This window comes from Camelina sativa, chromosome 5 (assembly GCF_030686135.1).
Source record: "Camelina sativa cultivar CO46 ecotype springtype chromosome 5, ASM3068613v1".
Classification (NCBI taxonomy): Eukaryota; Viridiplantae; Streptophyta; class Magnoliopsida; order Brassicales; family Brassicaceae; genus Camelina; species Camelina sativa.
In genome coordinates this window covers 37,058,240-37,078,782 of record NC_141884.1, presented here as the reverse complement: position 1 = coordinate 37,078,782, position 20,543 = coordinate 37,058,240, and the positions used below count along the sequence as shown (strand labels likewise).

The 20,543-nt window shown below is 37.5% G+C and overlaps 6 protein-coding genes and 1 long non-coding RNA gene across 8 annotated transcripts; 2 read left to right on the top strand and 5 right to left on the bottom strand.

Annotated features, from left to right (window-relative positions):
* Positions 1-1,039: 1,039 nt before the first annotated feature.
* Positions 1,040-2,422, bottom strand: LOC104788001 (eukaryotic translation initiation factor 5A-3). The gene is made up of 4 exons (XM_087451194.1): positions 2,182-2,422; positions 1,705-1,827; positions 1,537-1,593; positions 1,040-1,440 (listed from the first exon to the last, which is right to left on the bottom strand). Exons 1-4 carry the CDS (start codon positions 2,299-2,301, stop codon positions 1,264-1,266), a joined length of 477 nt encoding a protein of 158 aa, XP_087307320.1. The 5' UTR covers positions 2,302-2,422; the 3' UTR covers positions 1,040-1,263.
* Positions 2,423-2,634: 212 nt separating this feature from the next.
* LOC104787999 (mitotic checkpoint protein BUB3.3-like) lies at positions 2,635-5,389 on the bottom strand. Of its 2 annotated transcripts, none has more exons than XM_010513665.3 (9): positions 5,177-5,389; positions 4,966-5,096; positions 4,697-4,779; positions 3,754-4,005; positions 3,554-3,626; positions 3,358-3,438; positions 3,199-3,280; positions 2,999-3,099; positions 2,635-2,894 (listed from the first exon to the last, which is right to left on the bottom strand). In XM_010513665.3, exons 1-9 carry the CDS (start codon positions 5,282-5,284, stop codon positions 2,858-2,860), a joined length of 948 nt encoding a protein of 315 aa, XP_010511967.1. In that variant the 5' UTR covers positions 5,285-5,389; the 3' UTR covers positions 2,635-2,857. The 2 variants fall into 2 exon arrangements, with proteins under 2 accessions (XP_010511967.1, XP_087307305.1); XM_087451179.1 differs by having other exon boundaries at positions 2,635-2,918; positions 5,177-5,368.
* Positions 5,390-11,282: 5,893 nt separating this feature from the next.
* On the top strand, positions 11,283-13,009 carry LOC104789726 (DUF724 domain-containing protein 4-like). The gene is made up of 5 exons (XM_087451193.1): positions 11,283-11,382; positions 11,535-11,598; positions 11,693-11,805; positions 11,897-11,975; positions 12,424-13,009. The coding sequence occupies exons 1-5, from the start codon at positions 11,305-11,307 to the stop codon at positions 12,798-12,800; spliced, it is 711 nt and encodes a 236-aa protein (XP_087307319.1). The 5' UTR covers positions 11,283-11,304; the 3' UTR covers positions 12,801-13,009.
* On the bottom strand, positions 12,994-14,630 carry LOC104787998 (cell division topological specificity factor homolog, chloroplastic). The gene is made up of 2 exons (XM_010513664.2): positions 14,425-14,630; positions 12,994-13,776 (listed from the first exon to the last, which is right to left on the bottom strand). Exons 1-2 carry the CDS (start codon positions 14,524-14,526, stop codon positions 13,189-13,191), a joined length of 690 nt encoding a protein of 229 aa, XP_010511966.1. The 5' UTR covers positions 14,527-14,630; the 3' UTR covers positions 12,994-13,188.
* A 103-nt stretch (positions 14,631-14,733) lies between these two features.
* LOC104787997 (protein RETARDED ROOT GROWTH, mitochondrial) lies at positions 14,734-17,052 on the top strand. The gene is made up of 7 exons (XM_010513663.3): positions 14,734-15,218; positions 15,355-15,466; positions 15,637-15,796; positions 15,921-16,069; positions 16,212-16,363; positions 16,529-16,643; positions 16,734-17,052. The coding sequence occupies exons 1-7, from the start codon at positions 14,923-14,925 to the stop codon at positions 16,869-16,871; spliced, it is 1,122 nt and encodes a 373-aa protein (XP_010511965.1). The 5' UTR covers positions 14,734-14,922; the 3' UTR covers positions 16,872-17,052.
* On the bottom strand, positions 16,908-19,130 carry LOC104787996 (chorismate mutase 3, chloroplastic). Its single transcript, XM_010513661.3, has 6 exons — positions 18,667-19,130; positions 18,065-18,290; positions 17,886-17,972; positions 17,563-17,706; positions 17,380-17,472; positions 16,908-17,291 (listed from the first exon to the last, which is right to left on the bottom strand). Exons 1-6 carry the CDS (start codon positions 18,837-18,839, stop codon positions 17,055-17,057), a joined length of 960 nt encoding a protein of 319 aa, XP_010511963.1. The 5' UTR covers positions 18,840-19,130; the 3' UTR covers positions 16,908-17,054.
* A 457-nt stretch (positions 19,131-19,587) lies between these two features.
* On the bottom strand, positions 19,588-20,528 carry LOC147944836 (uncharacterized). Its single transcript, XR_015598031.1, has 2 exons — positions 20,338-20,528; positions 19,588-20,221 (listed from the first exon to the last, which is right to left on the bottom strand). It is a non-coding gene; the product is annotated as an uncharacterized LOC147944836 (long non-coding RNA).
* Positions 20,529-20,543: the final 15 nt, after the last annotated feature.

Below are 20,543 nucleotides of genomic sequence, written 5' to 3'. Positions count from 1 at the left end.
ATCAAAAAAAATCTGTCGTTACTCACTTCAAATAAATCTGTCGTAAAAAAAATATGTCGTCAAACTCTTCAAATAAATCTGCCATCCAAAATAAGTCTGTCAATAAAAATCTGCTATGGACAAAAAATCTACCACTAACAAATTAATCTGCCATTACTTGTTTGGCAGACTTTTATAAAAAAAATAATAATAATAACCAAATCGCTGAGATTTTTAATCAAGGGTAGTATAGATTTTTTTTTTCTTAACAAAACAAAAAAAGAGTATTTTTTTTTGAATTTAACCCAACTAAATCTCAAATTTTATGAACTAATTTAGCAATTAACTGCTCAATTTGGATCAAATTAGTCTTTTATATACTTATATGTTTAATACCATTACAAAACGCAGTATCATAGTATTTGTTACCATTTTGAGTTCATATATTTTTCAAATATTATTTTCACAGAAACAAAACAGTTTGAGAAATTTCAAAAAGTAGATTCCATTAACCTAATATATATATATATATATATATATATATATTTTTTTTTTTTTTGCTAAATTGTTTATTTCAGCAAACCTTAAAAAAAAAAACTAAAACGTTGGACGGACAATAGGTGTAGGTTGAGCAGCTTGAGCTTTCAGATATCTGTATTCTTTTGAAATTTGGATAGTTAAATCGGTCTTGCGTGAATGACAAATCGTCAATTTGTGATAAATCTTATGTATTAAATTGTTTAGTTTCTGTAACTGAATATTTAGGTGAATGCTAAAGGGTTGAAAATATCGGTTTAAGGACTATGGCAATTGTGCAATACAAGCTACACATTTTAAGGTTTACGATCGAAATGCCATTATAACCTTTATCCTTACCACAAACCAAACTTGGTTTTCAAACATTTAACTTCCTTTGAATAATAGTATTGAAATTTCAGATCAAGCACGAGTTCACTCTTTGGTATTTGTCACTTTAACAAGTTAATGAAACTTCCTCCATTAGCATTCGAACACAAGAATATTGACATACCCACAATAAAAAAATGACATGGCCGGCCCCTTAGGATCTAAAAATATGACATTGCACATAGTATAACAGTCGGTTTGGACCTGTCACCAACAGTAACTTCTCCACAACCAAAACCAATAGTAAGATAGAGATATAAAAGTGTCGTACATGAAAACACATGAGCTTAAAATTACTAAGAAGACAAAAAAAAAAAAAAAAGTACCAAATTTTGTTCTTATAACATTTGACCCTGTGAAGACAAAATGATTACTTTATTACTTGGGACCAACTTCCTTGAGAGCACACATCTGCTCCTCTCCCATTGCAGACATTACAGACACAACAATATCCTTGCCCTCTTCAAATCCATTCTTGAGCTGAGTGAGCAAAGCTTCATCTGTTGGCAGCTTCAGATCATCCTTAGTGCTACCATTATCAGTAAGAAGACTCACCTGTAATGTAATCAAAGAACAAAACCCTTTAATTTTAAGCATATGGGCAAAGGCAAAACACAAAGCTGAGCTAATAAAGAACCGAGTGTCACATACAAAGCCATCTTCAGAGATATCAATCAACTGGTAATCAACACGGTTCACATGTGGAACCTGCCCAAAAATAAAACAAAACAGAGTCAAAATTACAAACTTCACACATGTATATATATATATATATATATATATATAAATTCAATCAAAAGAGATCATCACAGGACGCACATCACAATTGTGGGAAGAGGGAACGATATCTTCGAGCTTCTTAGATGTGAAGATATCAATGGCAACAAAATGACATTTGGCGTGACCGTGCTTTCCAGTCTTTGAAGTTGATACCTCAACCACCTATATATTATCAAACCCAACACAAAAACACCAAATTTGAATCAACCAATTCCAAAATAAACATACACCTCATAACTTCAAAAACAGTTCTAAGCACTAAGCACTAAACCTATGACAATTGAATCAAGCAAATTCAAAATCGACATAAACCCTATTAAGCCATAATTACCCAAAAAAAACAGAGATCTCTCTCAGAACTAAACACAATTCCAGATCACTAAACCTCAGAAAATCACAACGATCAGGGTGACCTAATACAATCCATGAAGATGATTCCTCTAGAAACAATATTAATCAAAAACGAAAGACAGAGAGAGAGAGAGAGAGAGAGAGAGAGAGAGAAAGCAAAAAAACCTTGCAGGGACGTCCCTTGATGACGATGTGACCACCTTTACGGATGTTACCGGCTTGTTGAGGATAAGTCTTAGAAGCTCCGGCGTCGCTTGATTCGAAGTGGTGCTCGTCGTCCGACATGGTTCAATTCGAAGACGATAGAGAGAGAGAGAGAGAGCAAGTGTATATGTGTGGCAAAGTTAAGCGAGTGGAGAGTTCAATTTTTATAGATCTAGGGTTGCGTATTCAAAATTATTACTCTTCTTCAGCCGTTGGATTTGTATCCTTTTATAATTTATTCAAGGGTTCAGATTTATTGACATATCGCGTGAAGTTGACGCGAGCCATACACGTGCGGCATTTTTTTGTTTTTTGTTTTTAATTAAATAAATAAAAGTCAGATCGTAATTGTTACGCGGTCCTGTAAGATTCTCTCAATTTAATTAAATCTAAAGTAATTAATAAATTGGATTATTTTGTTGTACCGAATAAACAAAGAGTAAATTAAGTTAGTTGACTAATAAAGTCAAAATCAAGTTGGATACACAAACACAGAGACATAATCATTACATGTTGAAACGAGGTCAATTCTGTGGAGCAAGCCGAGCTAAACGTGCTACTAAAGAACAAACAAACAAAAATATAGATACAAGTAGTAGAGACCTGAGGATTCAATTCAAGAAGCTAACAAATCTTCTCAAAGCCTGTGTATGAACACTTGAGGTGCTTCTTCCCTGCAAAAACACACGAGGAAGTATCTATTGAAACAAGTATTGTATTATGTACTGTTACAGTGTGAGTGTGATGAGTAAACGAAGCGAGGGAGAGTGGGACTTACTTCTCGTGAGCTGTTTGGTAAGTGTGGCTTGATGCAACAGCCAAGAGCTCTCCAGTGTTGTTGTATGCTAAAGATGCGATGCTGTTTGAGTACCTTGGCAACTTTTTTTTTAACAAAACACAAATGTGATTTACAGAGGGATATTTAAGAGCAAGAAGGAATCTACAGAGAACAAGTCATGTTTTTATAGTGTTTGAAACCTCTAAGAGTCTTCTTCTGCTTTTAGCATTCCATGAGATCACGTAACCTTCATTGTCCCCAGTCACAAAAGTACCTGACCCACTGTGGTAACAAGAAAAGAGTCAACTATATGATCAATCATGTGTGTACCCTTAGATGGTGAATGAGGGGAAACTTACCATGGACTAAATTCTATAGCGTTTACGCTTACACCATCAATTCTTCCATTTCTACACTTTGGATGACATCGGAAACTGTATCTGCCATGAATTTATGGTACACATAATAAGAGAAAACATTGAATCCAAACCAGTGGTTGACTAAATGATCATTTTGTGTGTTTCAACGTTCATATTGTGGTCAGTCATCACTTACTTAGTTTCACTGGAGCACGATGCATCAGGGAAATCTACAGCTACTTGTCCATCTACTGACCCAACTGCATATCCTGTTCAATAGCAACAATAAACATCTTAGGAATCAAACCAAACATGAATTCTGGTCTATATAAAATAAATGTATACTGTGGCCACATAACCCCAAAATCACAGATTCTTGAAACTATGTATATTTACCTCTGGAATAAGGTACAGAGGTAACACATCTGATTGGCACCTCCACTTGAGATGCACACGATCGGGAAGCTTGGTCTAAGTTACGCAAATCGTAAATATGAATTGATGCATCCATGCAAACAACAAGGTTGTTTCCAGATACAGTGATGCATCTCACTGCTGCACTAGCATCAGTCGAAAATACAAGACTTTCTCTTTGTCTTGTATCCCAGAATTTGATCTTCTCATCCAAGCCAGTAGAGATAACTACACCTGAGCAGCATCACACCAATTTGTTCACACAAATTAATCACACCACAGATTAAGTTTGGAAAGAATCAGGAACATTGACTTATAAATCACTTTGCCAAACAACATTGTATAACACAATGTCTATAACGTTTATCAAAGTCTCTCATTCAAAACTCAACACCTGAAAAAAAAATTCCTCTGAAAACTAAGAAATGTGTATCTATTTCATAAAAATGACCAAAGATCCTATTTTAACTAAGTAGTGGCGCAAACCTACTTGTAATGTATAGCATTTCGTAATACAACAGAGAAAATTGTCCAATATCTTTTATTCAACCTGTAAAAGAAGTGATTTGGCTGCAGGTATGTCTATAAATGATTTAGGACATTCATTTGTCTATCAATATCTGGTAAAAGACAGATGCCAAATCACACAAATGACAAAAAATCCTATTTTAACTTACTAGTGGCACCAACATACATGTAATCTAATATCATTTCGTAATACAACAGAGAAATTTATCCAGTATCATTTATTCAGCCTATAAGGGAAAGGTGTATAAATGCTTTAGTTAGGACATTCATTTTTCAAACAACATCTTAGCATCTACTGATCAAACTGACAACAATTAAGCACTTCACACCAACTGATCACACAATTCAACATATTAAAAACAATCATTACTACTTACTTAAAATGTAATAAACTGACCTTCATCACAAGAGTATACAATGGATGTTGCAATGTCATCATGTCTTCCAATCGTATCAACTGTTGCGGCGTTTAAATCGTATCTGACAAGAACAATCAATTTGAAGCACATGAGTTCCTTATAACAAAAACTGAGTTTATATGGGTTCTAATTCTATACAAAAAAAAAAATCAGATCTTTTCATGAAAAAGGTAACAAATTTGCTCACTTCATACAAAAACAAAAGCATCCCAATTTGAAAATGTTGTTTAGAAAAAAAATTGCAAACCTTCGGATGAATCCATCGGAGCCAGAGGAAAACGAAGTTGATTCATCCTCGAAACAGCAATCAAGAAGAGCAGCTTCAGAGTACAACTCTAGACTAAGCGAAGAGCTCTCCACATTATACAATCTCAGATACTACACCACAAATCAACAACATTTTCGTCAGTGTCTCTCGATTAAGAGATCCGAGAAAGAGAAAGAGAAGGAAAACTTACGGAATCCCAAGAAGCAACAAGGAGATTGTTTGATTCTGGTGAGAATCTGAGCCTCGAAACCGCATCCTCTATGGGATTTTCAAATTGAAGTGGATCTCCTCGGCTCATGTTTCAAACCCAGAAAATACCCAAATCCCACTTCCTCAAGCAGAACGAATCTTAAATCTAACGCCAGTTTCAAATTTTGGAGGCGATTGATTGATTGAACAGAACACCTGGAGCAATTTGAAAATACGGGTTCCGCTCACAAACGGGTTAATGGGCTTATGGGCCAACTATGTATGGTTTGAATGTTTTTATCTATAGACTGTAACATCTGGGGCCTAATACGAAATAAAAAAATTGGGGTCTTTTTTAGAAAATTAAAACTGCTAATTTCTGCTTCGCTAATTATGAGACCTTCATAATTTTTTATAAAATTTGGAGAATTTTTTTGCTAGTGATGAGAATTTTCTTTTTTTTTTTGTTAATTATGGAGCATTTTTTGCTAAGTATGTATGAGATTTTCTTTTGCTAATTTTGTGGATTTGTTTGCTATTTTTTGGCCATTTTTATTAGTTATTAGGCCTTTTTGCTAACTTTAAGTTTTTGTTTGCTAACAATGGACTTATTACAACTTTTAATTTATTATATATATTCTCACCAAAATAGGTCTCAAATTTCCAAATGTATCAAAATAATGAGTAAAAAAAAAGTATCAAAATAATGTGTTTAGGGACGGGTCTGCTCTTATTTATGAAAAAATCGTCTTCCCTAATCTTTAGCTCTTAAAATCGGTTGATAAAATCTGTTTAGGGTTATCCAAAAATCCTCATAAAAGTTAGTTACTAAATCAGAGTCATGCTAAACATGCCTAATCAAGACTTTGTTAGCTTTATCAAGACTATCTTGAAATATCCACATGTTTTTTCCAACTTATTCAGTTTAGGTCGAGCTTGATTTTGTTAAATTTGTACCCAATAAAAAAATAGAAGATGATCCTTGTATTTTCCCAATATAAAAGAAAATGATCCTAATTGAGAGGCTATAATACATGAGGGATTTTTTGTGGCCGTTCCAATATGACTAAGTATATGTGTTTCATTATAAAATTGTTTGCTTAATTTTTGAATACTTATTTATGGTTTTCATGATCAGATTTTTTTTATTTTTTATAAATATATTTTTGGTATTTATATATTATATTTATTTTAATAGGCAAAAATTAATATAATTTTTTTTCTTTTTTTTTTGTTGTTGTTGTCAATATAAAGTTATTTCTTTAACAAACGAGAGTTTTAGGTTTCAAAAAGAACTATTGTCTGTCTTTGAATTTTAGGGTTTATTGTAAATCTCAGAGAAAGTGTTGTGTTTCTTATTGATATGTAAAGAGTATATGTAGATACAATAGACTTGATGCACAAGTAGAGAATATTGACTAAAGATATACACAATAAGATATGGAACATATCCTTTTCCCTAACACTCCCCCTCAAGGTGGAGCGTGTAAGTCGAGAACGCCCAACTTGGACCGTAGATACTTGAATTGATCACAACCAAGAGCTTTAGTAAAGATGTCAGCCGGCTGTTCTTTAGTATGAATGTGAGTAGTAGCTATAGTACCAGAAGCAATTTCATCACGAATGAAATGACAATCACTTTCAATATGCTTCGTACGTTCATGAAAAACAGAGTTTGCTGCGATTTGAAGAGCAGCCTGACTATCACTGAATAAACGCATCGGCTGATTATGATCGACACCAAGAAACTGCAAAACTTCTTTAAGCCACAAGAGCTCCGTACAGGTCATAGCCATGGCGCGATACTCCGCTTCAGCCGATGAAAGAGAGACACGACTTTGCTTATTTGTCTTCCATTGAAGAAGAGAATTGCCAAGCATAACCATATAACCCGTAAGAGACCGTCGAGATGAAGGACACTTGTTGAAATCAGAATCACAATAAGCATTCACTTGAAGAGGAGCCATGGAAGAAAGAACAACCCCCTGACCAGGTGAAGATTTCAAGTAGCGAACCAAACGTTGAGCAGCGTCCCAATGATCCAGAAGAGGTGTCTTCATAAACTGCGCAAGAATGTTGACAGCATAACTTAACTCAGGATGGGTGTGAGTGAGATAAACAAGACGCCCAACGAGGCGTCGATATTGAGCAGGATCCGAGTACGGTGCACTCGTAGAGTCCAACAATGTATCATTTTGCTCCATAGGAGTATCAGCCGGACACGAACCAGACAAACCACACTCGTCGATTATATCAAGACAATATTTTCGTTGTGAGAGAAAAATACCATCAGGTCCACGAGCAACTTCAATTCCAAGAAAATATTTCAACAGACCGAGATCCTTCATCTTGAAACAGCGAGATAAATAAGCTTTAAACGATTTGAGAACTGCAGAATCAGCACCACAAACGATCAAGTCATCAACATAGACAAGAACATGAAGAACAACACCACCACGCCGATAGGTAAACAGAGAATTATCTTTGTGAGAGCGAACAAAACCGTAGTCAAGGAGAGCAGTAGACAACTTTGAAAACCAGCAGCGAGGAGCTTGCCGTAGACCATAAATGGACTTTTTAAGCTTGCACACAAGAGATGGATCAGCGGGAAGAAAACCAGGAGGTGGTTTCATGTAGATATCCTCGTCAAGGTCACCATGTAAGAACGCGTTGTGAACATCCATCTGATGGAGTTCCCAATTTTTAACCGAAGCAACACCAAGTAAGGTCCGGACAGTTTGAAGTTTCGCAACCGGAGCAAAGGTCTCCGAGAAATCAACACCCTCTTTTTGGTGATTACCAAGAGCTACTAACCGAGCCTTATACCGTTCAAGTGTACCATCCGAATTGAACTTAAGCCGATACACCCATTTAGAACCGAGAGCTTTGACACCCGGTGGAAGACGTTCAAGCGTCCAGGTCTCGTTAAGTTCTAATGCGTCAATCTCCTTGCGCATAGCATCACGCCATTCTAATATTTGAACTGCTTGCTTATAAGTAACCGGCTCGTCGACCATTGTTACGGCTGCAAGAAACTTTTGATGTGCGGAGCTAAACTTTTCACAAGAAACATAGTGTGCTATAGGATAGAAACAAGTACCTGAAGATGCTGGATCAGACAAAGGCTTGAGAGAGATGAGGGTTTCAGCGTGACATGCAGAATAGGCAACATAAGGCTTAAGGCGAGTAGACAGAAACTTTGTGCGATGACCACGACCTAGTGGTTCAGTACCAACATCGAAGTCATCAGAGTTCTCATCAGAAACAACAACGGAATCAGAAGTGGTGACGGCCGTAGGAGCGGGAGTCGGAGAAGAGTCAACCACCGTAGTAGATGTAGGATCAAGAACCGTAGGAGGAACATGAGTAGGAAGACTCCCCCTGGATTCGAGAGGCAGAGGTGCAATTTCATCAACAGAATCATTAGCAGAGATAAGTGGCAGTGACACAACCGGAGATACAATTGGCGGATTGGAGACGGTAGAGGAACAGTATGGAAAGACATCTTCGTTAAAGATAACATCACGAGAAACAAAAATGTCTTCCGTCTCCATATCATAAACCCGCCACCCTTTTTGATTAGGAGGATAACCGAGAAAAATACATTTCCGGCCACGTTCTTGAAACTTATCATGTCGAGAAGAATGACGTTTGGCAAAGCACAAACAACCAAAGACACGAAGTTGTGCAAAATTCGGAGGAGTAGAGTGCAAAAGCTCATGCGGAGTTTTGCCTTGTAGAAGAGGAGTGGGTGTGCGATTGATCAAATACGCAGCAGTGAGAACACTCTCGCCCCAAAATTGAACTGGTAAATCGGCTTGAAAGAGCAAAGAACGTGCCATGTTGAGAATATGACGATGTTTACGCTCAACTCTCCCATTTTGTTGCGGAGTATAAACGCAAGAAGTTTGATGAAGAATGCCATGGTCTCTAAAGAAAGAACGAAGACCAAGAAACTCACTCCCATTGTCACTACGAATGATTTTGATCTTTTTCCCAAATTGTTGATGAGCCATGGCCATAAATTGTTTGAGATGAGCAGCGACTTCGCTTTTGGCAAGAAGAAGATAGGTCCACACAGCCCGAGAATAGTCATCCACAATAGTAAGAAAATAGTGTGCTCCACACGTAGAAGCAGTTTTGTATGGTCCCCAGATATCACAATGAATCAAAGAAAAACATGTATCAGCTTTATTCGTACTTTCGGGAAAAACCGACCGTGTTTGTTTAGCTTGAATACAAACTTCGCAAAAATCATTATGATCACTAATATGGTGTGTAGAATCCGGTAAATTAGATAAAAAACTAGATAGAATCTTCGTAGAAGGATGCCCCAAACGTTCATGCCAAAGAGTTCTTGAGGATTTTTTGACATTGTTGACGCTGCTGAAACCGCTCCACGAAAGTGATAAACCCCATCTCTCTCTTCACCTGCGCCAATCAGCATCTTCGAAGTGCGGTCCTGTATAACACACAATGTATCAGTAAATAAAGCGTAGCAAAGACAACTCACGACAAAGTCTAGCGAGAGAAATAAGGGTGCAAGAGAGATCGGGAACATAAAGAACACGATTCAATGTCACATGATCTCCAAGAATCATCGTCCCTTCTTTAGTAGCATAAGTATGTTTTCCATTGGGAAGAACAACAATACTTCGAGGGATGTCATGCGTATCCACAAGGAGATCATCATCACCTGTCATATGATGAGACGCTCCAGAGTCAAGGAGAAACTCAACACAAGAATGCTTACCGAAGAGCTTATCGGAACAAGAAGTTTGGTCAGGTTTTAACAAGTTCACAATGGCAGACCATGTGGCCTTACTGACACCAGGTAAGTCAGGGAGATCAGCTTCGGAGAAAGCCTGAGCATTGTTAGCATGGTAGGAAGTAGAAGAGGAACGCCCACGACCTCGTCCTCGGTAAGAGCCACGGCCGCGACCGTGAGTAGAGTTTGATCGGGAGCCTCCTCGAGTGTCACCATGTTTCTCTATCCACCACTCGGGCAAGCCATGAAGTTCAAAACACGTATCAATCGTGTGATTGGTACGTCCACAATGAGTACATGGTCCTTGAGGAAGACGTGTAGCGGAAGCAATAGCATTGACACCAGCCTTCACAGCAAAGCCGACGGCATCAATACGTTCTTCTTTAGAACGAGCAACGATCAGATGACGTTCTTCAGCAATGACTTTAGAGTAAACATGATCAAGTGTCATGTCAGTGTCGCGGTTGAGACGGCTAAGGATGTTGGTACGTGTAGTACCAAACCGAGAAGCATCGAGACCCATGAGAAATTGGTGTATACGCTCAAGATCGCGACGTGCTTGCTGCTTGAGACGTTGAGGACAGGACGGAGAGTTGCAACAACAGTCAATGAACGGTTCAAAGTCATCGAGATCATCCCACATTACCTTGAGTTGACCGAAATAGTCAGCAACAGACTGACCGTCTTGAGCACAGCGAGCAATAGAGGATTTGATTTGGTGAACACGAGAAGCATTCCCAATAGAGTAACGAACACGCAAGTTGTCCCAAAGAACTTTTGCATTGTCAACAAACGAGATAACCTTTTGGACTTGAGGATCTAAGCTTGCATAGAGCCAGCCGCATAACATCGAGTTAACTTGAACCCACCGTTGGTAATCGGGAGTATCAGTTGCAGGTTTGAGAAGAGAGCCATCGACAAGCCCAAGTTTATGCTTTGCTGTGAGATTGTTGCGTGCGATCTTAGCCCACTTCTCATAATTTTCGCCATTAAGAAGAAACGGGGTAAGGACATGGTGTGGCTGATTATTAGAAGATAGATGGTAAGGGGAAGAGGTGATCAATTCCTTAGTAGTAGTAGTAGAAAGGGCTGAGGCTGTAGCCATCGGATAGGTAGAAAAAAAAAAGTAGAAAAAAAACTGTTTCCTTTGAAAAGAAGAAACGGCGGAGGAAAGAAAGAATTTAGATTTTTAGGGTTTTCTAACTTGGCTCTGATACCATGTAAATCTCAGAGAAAGTGTTGTGTTTCTTATTGATATGTAAAGAGTATATATAGATACAATAGACTTGATGCACAAGTAGAGAATATTGACTAAAGATATACACAATAAGATATGGAACATATCCTTTTCCCTAACATTTATGTCGAATATGGAGAAGGATCAAGGTGAAATCGAAGTAGGCTCTGACTTGAGAAACAATTCAACAACACAAGAGAAGGTACCTTCAATTCTTCGATTTTTTATATCTGTAGATGTGATTTTTCCCTCCCTTTTCTCGATCTATTTTGGTACATAGAAATTTTGAATAATTTTCGACTTCTGTCGTTTGCATATATCTAACACTCCAACGTGATGTGTGTGATTTTACAGACAAGCAAACACTCCTCCTCCGCTGAGGAATGCAGATATGAAGAGATTACTCGTGCAATAAAAGGTATTAGTTAATTAATTGTTGATTCATAGATCTGCCGGTACGTGGATCCTTGATCAATTAATCGATCTCTATCATGTTTATGTACCTCCAACAGAGGGCAAACCTTTTAAAGTCACTTGGCAAGTTGTGCCAATGAGGACACTTGAGCTAATGAAGGAGAGGGGCTTGCTTATATTAGATGATGATGAGCCAACTGAAGAAGAGAAGGTAACTTCACCCTCAAGATATGGTTAGTTATTTAATATTTTTGAGATGGCTCTCCTTAAATTTGTGGTTGACGCTCTTTGTTTATGCACAGTTGCTTGAGAGAGATACCAGTGGCAGTAATAAGAGAAGGGTAGGACAAGAGCATAGCGGCTCAGATCTCAACGAGACTGGTATGTCTTCTTCTTCATATTGGACTTTAGTAATTATTACTCCATCTGTTTCATATAAATGTCATTTTAGAATTTTTCACACAAATTAAGAAAATCATTAAATTTTCTATTCTACCTCTTATTAGTATATTATTTATTTTTTTTCTATTGGACAATACATTAAATTGATAGGGATAAAATTGGAAAATTTACCAAACATCTACATTGGAAATACAAAATGACACTTATTTTGTAACAAAATTTTCAGCCTAAAATGACACTTAATATGAAACAGAGGGAGTATTAGAGAATTGTACATATTAATTAGTTGTCAATCAGGAACTTTTGTTTCCCTTCAGCTAAATTTTTAATCATAAGAGGCTTGCATCTTTACGACTAATAACTATTACCACCGGTACACGTAGATACACTATTAAAGCAATTCTCATTGTTGATGTGCCTCCTCCAGGATCAGGTGAGGACATTGTTTTACCTTTTACCAAGACGTTAGATTACTGGAAAGAGTATGAGTTGAGTGAGTTCTACAATAGAATACCACAACGTCCTCACTTCCGTCCATTGTTTTACTCGCTTGGAATTTTTCGTGAATGGGTTGCATTAAGTCTGACTATGACTTTTATCGAGTTAACAAAGATAGTAGATGATATTGGGGAGGACACTCCAAGAAGCAAACTAGATGGCTACAAAGAGGCATCGGAAATGCTAGAAGAGCACGGATTCGACGTTAAAGCACCTTTATCACGGATCAAGGAGCTGTTATCTGTCGTCAAAAATGGGCTGAAAAATATAATTGAGGAACAGAAAGGTGTGGAGAAAGATGTATGAATGGTTTAGGACATTCATTTGTCAATCAATATCTTAGAATCTACTGATCAATATCCAAACTGAACACTCCTAGTTCATAGTCCAATTTAACTTTTGCAATGGACACCACTAAACCATACATTGTTTGAATTTATGGTAACCAGTCAGTGGTTAAATTAACTATACTGATTGAATCTGTTATAAGTTGACAGAATTTGTGAAAACTAAAATGAGAATATAACACTTATAAGAAAGAAGCTGCATATATATACATGGGGAGTGTCACGAAACTGTCTTTTGTTCCCTCCTCAAAACTAAACTTCAAGAACAGCCAACACAAAAACAGACAAAGACACTATCCGATAAATAACAACTCTAAGACCGAGAGAGAGAGAGAGCCTTCTTTTAATCACTCCGGAACATAAAAATCAAACCTGACATCAACAGAACCATCACGAGTGTCTTTGTAATCCACGTTGGTAATAGTTCCAGCCTCGTCGACGTCTTGGTACTCTGGTTTCACCCTCCTAACAGGCACCGTGACTGAGTAAACGGTCCCGAGGTCACCGTCCGTGGATACATTCAGCTGAACTTTATCCTCTGATTCAATCTCTACGAAATCCGACAGTGCGTGGATAATGTTGTTAACAATTTTCCTTTTAGCTTCATCACTAACATCACACCTGTCTGAGAAGAGAATCATCTTGAGCCGCTGCTTTGCGATTCTTGCGTTGGAGCTTCTTCTCGAAGCTCGCGATGGGAATATTACTTTCCAAGCTATGTTTAATCGGTCAAAGAAACTCATGTTGATGGCATTCAAGAGAAAGCTCTCTATCTCTTGCTCAGCTGGGCTTGGTCCTAGTTCATAATCTCCCGTGTTCCTTGCAAACACCTTAACATGACCACGTGCGTTTTCACGGCTGATCGCCACTCCGGGAAATTTCTGAGTTTCAAAACTGTTCGCTGCCCCAATGCTTATGAAACCCGTGGAATCAACCTGCAAAAGTTACATCCATAAACCAGCAAAGAGAGACTGTAAATTTCAGACTAGATGCATATTGAAAACTCAGTTATTATCGTCCTACATCTATAGGTTAAGAAGCAACTATAACATCAAGCTCATCTATAAACTTAATGAAATAGTTTTGTAACAAAGTAGCAAAACTTCAGGACACAGCACCACAAAACATCTGCATATATCGAACAGTCGTAGACCAGTACAGTCTTAGTAATCCAAGGCACCACAGCCATGTTTAAAAGGACTTAATATGAGCTACAAGCTAAAGAAACCTATCACCAAAGTACCAATGGCCTTCACTAGCAATTTACTTACAAGTGCCAAAGTAAAAATCCAAAAAACTAGGATGATGAACTTTATAGAGCTCGTAAAATAGCAGCGAGCGACGAACAAGCAAATCTAGAGCTAGAGAGACATTGTGAATTTGTTCAGCTATAAAAGACGCATTTCAGATTCTTCCTAAACCCACACAAGCATAGAAGCGAAAGATCGAAGCTCCTAATCTAATTTCTAATGACAAATTACACGAAACATGAACATTGGGTCGCGAATTTTGAATCAAACCCCAGATCCCAAATTGCGGAGAAAGAGAAAATTATAGAGTAGGAATTATAAGTAAAAACGGACCTTGGAAGAAGAAGAAGGTAATGAGAGGCGATTAGGATGGTGATGATGATAAGGAGATACTAAGGTAGCTGAGAACCTCAGAGTCCCAGAAGACATCGCCATTACCGAGAAGAAGAAAGAGTTGAATTGCTCGCCGGAGAAGCGAATCTTTTTCGTCCTCAGTTAAAAGAGACGAAACAATGCAAAACGCCGTCGTTATGATCCCCTTTCTTAAACGCTGTCGTTTTGAGTTTAATGTGAATATAATTAAAGGGTTTAAATATTTTAAATAGAAAATTACAAACGACATCGTTTCAATTTTACTAAAACACTGTCGTTTTAAATTGTGGAACTGTGGTCACCGGCGGCGAGAACCCGAGGCTACTTCGTAAATCTTTGGAAATCAGAAGACAAAATCTCCAATATAAATTGAAATCAAAATTAACAACAAAGTCGAGTGGTTTTTTCTGGGGTAGACGAGAAAGAAAAAAAAGTTTCATTTTTTTGATTGATTTTTGAATGGGTAGATGGAGAGCAGTAGCTGCTCTGTTCCTTCGTAATCAAATTCACAATTCTTCAAAGAGACTAGCACTACTAGACACTTCTTCTCCATGTGTATCGAAATCGAAACACCTTGCATTTGGAGTAGCACCTTCTCGTTTCCGTTGCTTCTCATCGTTCCCGTCTCCGGTTTCGATTTACAACAACGACTCTGATTCTGCGTCAAATGATGGGTACCAAAACTATGAATTTGGAACAGAGGAAGAGGATGAACAAGGGAAGATCCCTATCAAAGCTTATTTTCTCAGTACTAGGTATGTTTTTTTTGGCCCTATATTGCATTGTTGGAGTGTAATAACTATTGGGACTTGTTAAAGTTTTGATTTTTGAATCTTGATGGTTTTGAAAGTTCAAGTTTTTATGTTTTGTGTGTGTGTGTGTGTGTGGCAGTATTGATTTGAAGGGAATGCAAGCTGACAACTTATGCAATGTTGTTCCTCCTACCTCACGTTCTACCAATTCTATTGCCCTCAAATTTTCTGATTTTTCTTCTGGTATCCATGTAAGATTTATTCAGAAACAACTGTGTTAGCTCTGTGGTCCTCAAATCAATACTATTTTAAGTTTTTGACAAATTCAGTAGAATGCAGCATTCCTGTGGTTACCTTGTATTGGTTTAGAAACCCCAAAAGAGAAACTCAATGTTGATCTTGTGTTTACCTTCTTTCACAGACTCTGGATGAGAGGGAGAGTGTAAGCAACTGCCGGTTCATGATTGTCTTTCAATACGGTTCTGCTATTCTTTTTAATATTGATGACAACGACGTTGAGCGTTATCTTGACATTGTTCGTAGACATTCTTCTGGATTGCTTACAACTATGAGAAAAGATGGTCAGTGTTCCTGTCTTACTTACTACTTCTTTTGAGTTTTTTTCAGAGTACTTAAAACCATAGCTTTGCTTCATTAATTGTCAAGTTTTGCTAAACTGATATTTTGTTGACTTTGTTGTGTTAGATTATGCTGTGAAGGAGAAGCCTTTGTTGACTGAGGAAATGAAAGGTGGCCCTGACTACATCGTTCTCAGAACGTTGGATACTAATAGCATCCGTATAATTGGGAGTGTGCTCGGGCAGAGTATTGCATTGGATTACTTTGTTTCTCAGGTAACTTGTTCCGTTTCAGTGTCCTCAACCGTTACAAGTATATGTCTGTTTCATACATAAGAGTCACAGATGAGAGAGTGTGAAAAGACTGAAAGAAAGTGGTCCATGCTATTTTGGAAGTTTGAGATTTCAATTATCTCAGGTAGACAAGTTGGTGGAAGAGTTTGCTGATATAAACCGTGCGATGGAGAAAACAGGAACTTTCACAATGACCAGGAAAAAGCTCTTCCAACTTGTAGGGAAGGCGAATTCTAATCTAGCCGACGTGATTCTCAAAGTTGGTTTGTTTGAGAGGTATTCTATCAAATCATTATCACATTCTTATGTTGTTTCCTATGATCTCTTTACTCTTAAAAAAATCGGAGTTCTTGATTTTGGAAGTATGCTTACTCTGAAATCTCGTGAAAACAATGTCTGTAGTATATAAGTTAAGACTCATCTGTTCTCGTGTTCTCATAGATCTGAGATTGCTTGGAGAGAGGCTAGATATGCTCAGATATACGAGTACCTACGAGAAGATTACGAGGTCACTCAGAGATTTGGGGATCTAGACTATAAGCTAAAGTTTATAGAGGTATTTACTAGTTGATTTTGTTTCTTGATAAACAATAGTCATGTTTTTTTTTTTTTTTTTAACTTAACCTTATTCTCTAATCATCTGCAGCACAACATTCATTTCCTCCATCTGGTGATGCAGAACCGACGATCAGATCTTTTAGAATGGTGCATTATCGTATTACTGGTTATTGAAAACGCAATAGGCATTTACGAGATTGTTCGAGAATCAGGAGTTGCACTTTGATGCTACAAACGTACACATCATTGTAGAGAACTCAAATTCTGTGAACTAAGTTCATTTCTTTTTATTCATTCTTAGTTTACATCTGTAATAAAAATTAACTTCACTCGCTAGCTTGTGTCGTCGAACACAAGGTTTTTGGAAATTAGGATCAATACAAATGCTATGCTTCCTTCTTTGAAAACATTAATCCAGCCTTCTAAGCAAGTACTCAATTTGGACTTCCTTTGTGAGGGGCATGATCCTTTCTCCATAGAGTTTTGCAACTAAGCTAGGTTGGATTTTGTAGGAAGGATCAGCTCCAGTTTCTGGATCGTTGATAGTTATGTCCTGACCGAAAATTCTGGCTTTGATCTCAACTCTCTTCTTGACTACTTCTTCAACATTTTCATACGTTAGAAGTCGCATCAGCTGTGTCCGGTCCTGGAAATACACAAACCAGTTTATGACAAAAGAAGATGCAGATAATGCATAAAGAGATGGTATTTAGCATGAAACAAAATGAGAGTACTTGTTCTCGGATAGCTGTTTCGTACGCAGCAGGATTTTCACGGAACTTGGCCTCAGCAACAAATTTACCAAAGTGAATTCTCTTTGAAAGTATCTGCAAAGACAGCCAAATGAGTTACTTTATTTCAATTTCAAGTCTTCTAATTTAGCCATTTGTAATGATGATGCATGCTAAGCTTCTTGCCTGCAAACACATTGTGTCACAGAGAGCAGCTGAACCACAATTACCATCATCGCCAGGCTTGACCAGTCTGGGAAGAAGGTGTTTGAAATACATATTCCACACCTTCTTGTTGATGTTTATCGAATCAGCACAATGATGCAAAACCTGGTTTAGTCACAAGACAGAAGAGAATTTTTTTTGTTAAATTAAGACAAAAGTTCCTCATCCTTCTACTTGGCGAGTATGTCTAGTTGTGTTCAAGTATATGATCTACTTTGGACAGTATCAAGTATATTTGTGAACTTGTTCTATTGAAATGCAAACTTTAAAAGGCCAAAATTCACCTGTGGGTATTGAATCGGTGGAAGGATAGGCTCTGGTAAGCATTGTGGGAAAAAGGGATGCTCATCAGGACTCTTGTACCTGTCCACCTAACTTCAAGCAAACAAATCATCAACAAAGAGACAGACTTCGAAAAAATTATGAACTAAATTTGAAGATTTGCTGGATTAAAGTTTTCGACCTTTGCGTGGAGCATTTCAGTTTCTCTGACCATAAACTCAACCAAAGATCCTTGGAACCCTTCCATAGTAAAGGCATCCTCATCGTACGTATCAGGGTTGTAGCGATACTGAGCTCGTTCAAGAAGATTAAAGATAATACTGTCCTCTTGACGAATCAAAGAGTGTCTTATGCTGTCAAGTGTCAAATACTCACTCTCATCTACCCGTAGTAGCCCCCTCGAGTATCTTTAAAAAACACCCAAATCACATCAATACCATAAAGTGATAAAACCCATAAAATCTACTTCAGCTAAAACACACTAAGCATCAAGAAGTAGATCATTCTACTACATAAGATTCATAAGAAATCAAATCTGCCAACACGTTACAAAGTAACAAACTTTATTTTACCGTATACAGCTCATGCCATGCCATAGTGTCTATTTGCAACAAGACGACAAAGCAGCAAAGCCACCAGTAAAAAATTGACAAACCACAAAAACGAGAAGAGCAAAGAAGACCAAAAAGCAAATTAAAAGCCTATGGCTTTACATCTCCGGTTGAAACAAGGAATCTTTAAATCAATGGCGGACACATGGCATACAATACAAAAGGGCATTACCGGATCGGAGAAGCAGCTGCAGAGAGACGGAGGGAGAGAGACTCAGGCACACCAAACCTCGATTTAACGTTCCAGTTGGGTAATAATAACCGCGAGACGGGTCTTAAAAAAGAAGTCGCAAGATTGAGGCTTGGGGGATTGGGAAACGCGGGTTTGAGTAGCATAGCTTCCATGGGCGATGAACAGGAGAATCAATCGAAAGGACGAAGATATCTGAGGAAGAGAGGTGGAGGAGACAGAGACAAGAGAGTGGGAGAAAGAAAAGGACAGAGGAGAGATTCGGCGGAGTGAAGAACGGATAGAGACCCACAAAACACACACACTAATAAAAATGAAAATCACTTCTTTCCCTTTTTACTAATCAAATCCGTTACACAATTTTATCTGGATCTCACGTGTTTTTTTTTGTTTTTCTACAAATTTTTTTTTATCTTTTTGTTGGTCTCGAAATGTTTTCTAGAATTATGTTACCAATCATAATTAATAAATAAATATGTGTTTTTGTTCTATGAATTTTTTATTCTAATTATTTGCTACTCTCTCTGTATCACAAAGGATGATGTTTTAGATTTTTCACATTAATTAAGAAAAACATTTAATGTTTAGATATAAATGCATTATTTATTTATAATAATATTTCTTATTACTATTAACCAATAGTAGTTCACCAAACTTTAATATTTTCATTTAATGGTTCTTGAAATTTACAATTTTTTAGTATTAATTGATAAAAATCCTAGAAAATCATCTATTATGATACAAAAAAAAATCCTAGAAAATCATCTATTATGATACAGAGGGAGTATTATATAGAAGAAAATAGCCATTATGCAGGTTTGATCAAAATGTATATATGCAAACTTGAAGACATGGTAAGAAGAGGTACATATATATATATATAGGCATTGCAAAAGCACAAGATTGTATAAGATTACACTCTCGATCATAAAAGCACAGTCTACAAAAGCATTCATTCAAATTACTACACTCGGATCATAAAAGTACGTACAAAGATGGCTGTTAGTTCACTCATAGAAAGCAAAGCATTCATTCGTCTTCATCCAAATCCATATTGAGCAAAGTATGAGGATTTACGACCACAAAATTGAAAACCTTTATTCCACAAAGAGGCACGAACATCAGAGAATTTGGTGCCTTGTCCAAAGTTTTTGTTACTCGAGATGACCACCGCATTTCTTGTCTTGTGAAGAAATGCGCTCAGGGAAAACGCCCAAATAAGAAAACTGATTAACACAGTGTTAAATTTTGCATTCCTTTCCCCACTTTTGCCTTCTGCAATCTCGAGATTGATGCGGCAAGAGTATATCGAGATTGATACAGCAAGACATATACTCTTGCCGCAAATCAAGAAAAGATTGGCTGAACTCCTTGGAATCCACTTCCTGGTCAACAATGATAACATGGTGGTTGGGGTGATCGCCAAGTCCATCATTCTCAAGAACTTTCTCGAGTTTCCTATAAACGTCAAAAAAATAGGGAATTCCTGGGATCTTTGAGCAATCCTCAAGGACCCATATCACTAGTGCCGGCATATCTAACAAAGCCGAGAGAGAGCCAATTAAATAATTACATAAATAATCAGATGAAGTTAATCAAATGCAGATCATAGACACAAGGAGCGATTTCTCAGCAAGAGATACAAAATCATACCCATGTTCGGACTGTCGCGCTCGGAGAAAATAATACCGGGCATGCTTTCTCTGACGGAGTTATGGAAACGATTTACGAGCAGCTGCGCATGATCAGGCTTAGGTTCGTCGGAGAACGGCTGATCAGGCTTAGCTTCGTCGGATAACGGTTCGTCGTATAACGGCAGAACAGGCATAGCTTCGTCAGAAAGCTTTGTGATTTCTGCG

Coding starts and splice junctions, on each gene's coding strand:
- LOC104787996 (XM_010513661.3), bottom strand. CDS start 18,839: ATGGAAGCTATGCTACTCAAACCCGCGTTTCCCAATCCCCCAAGCCTC. Junction 18,291..18,666: donor GCAGCTGCTTCTCCGATCCG/GTAATGCCCTTT, acceptor TGTTTTTTAAAG/ATACTCGAGGGGGCTACTAC. Junction 17,473..17,562: donor GTGACACAATGTGTTTGCAG/GCAAGAAGCTTA, acceptor CTGTCTTTGCAG/ATACTTTCAAAGAGAATTCA.
- LOC104789726 (XM_087451193.1), top strand. CDS start 11,305: ATGTCGAATATGGAGAAGGATCAAGGTGAAATCGAAGTAGGCTCTGAC. Junction 11,383..11,534: donor ATTCAACAACACAAGAGAAG/GTACCTTCAATT, acceptor GTGATTTTACAG/ACAAGCAAACACTCCTCCTC. Junction 11,806..11,896: donor AGCCAACTGAAGAAGAGAAG/GTAACTTCACCC, acceptor GTTTATGCACAG/TTGCTTGAGAGAGATACCAG.
- LOC104787997 (XM_010513663.3), top strand. CDS start 14,923: ATGGGTAGATGGAGAGCAGTAGCTGCTCTGTTCCTTCGTAATCAAATT. Junction 15,467..15,636: donor ATTTTTCTTCTGGTATCCAT/GTAAGATTTATT, acceptor CTTCTTTCACAG/ACTCTGGATGAGAGGGAGAG. Junction 16,644..16,733: donor ATAAGCTAAAGTTTATAGAG/GTATTTACTAGT, acceptor AATCATCTGCAG/CACAACATTCATTTCCTCCA.
- LOC104787998 (XM_010513664.2), bottom strand. CDS start 14,526: ATGGCGATGTCTTCTGGGACTCTGAGGTTCTCAGCTACCTTAGTATCT. Junction 13,777..14,424: donor TACCTTCTTCTTCTTCCAAG/GTCCGTTTTTAC, acceptor TAACTTTTGCAG/GTTGATTCCACGGGTTTCAT.
- LOC104788001 (XM_087451194.1), bottom strand. CDS start 2,301: ATGTCGGACGACGAGCACCACTTCGAATCAAGCGACGCCGGAGCTTCT. Junction 1,828..2,181: donor TCAAGGGACGTCCCTGCAAG/GTTTTTTTGCTT, acceptor GATAATATATAG/GTGGTTGAGGTATCAACTTC. Junction 1,594..1,704: donor CCTCTTCCCACAATTGTGAT/GTGCGTCCTGTG, acceptor ATTTTTGGGCAG/GTTCCACATGTGAACCGTGT.
- LOC104787999 (XM_087451179.1), bottom strand. CDS start 5,284: ATGAGCCGAGGAGATCCACTTCAATTTGAAAATCCCATAGAGGATGCG. Junction 5,097..5,176: donor TTGTTGCTTCTTGGGATTCC/GTAAGTTTTCCT, acceptor TTTGTGGTGTAG/TATCTGAGATTGTATAATGT. Junction 3,281..3,357: donor GCTATAGAATTTAGTCCATG/GTAAGTTTCCCC, acceptor TTGTTACCACAG/TGGGTCAGGTACTTTTGTGA.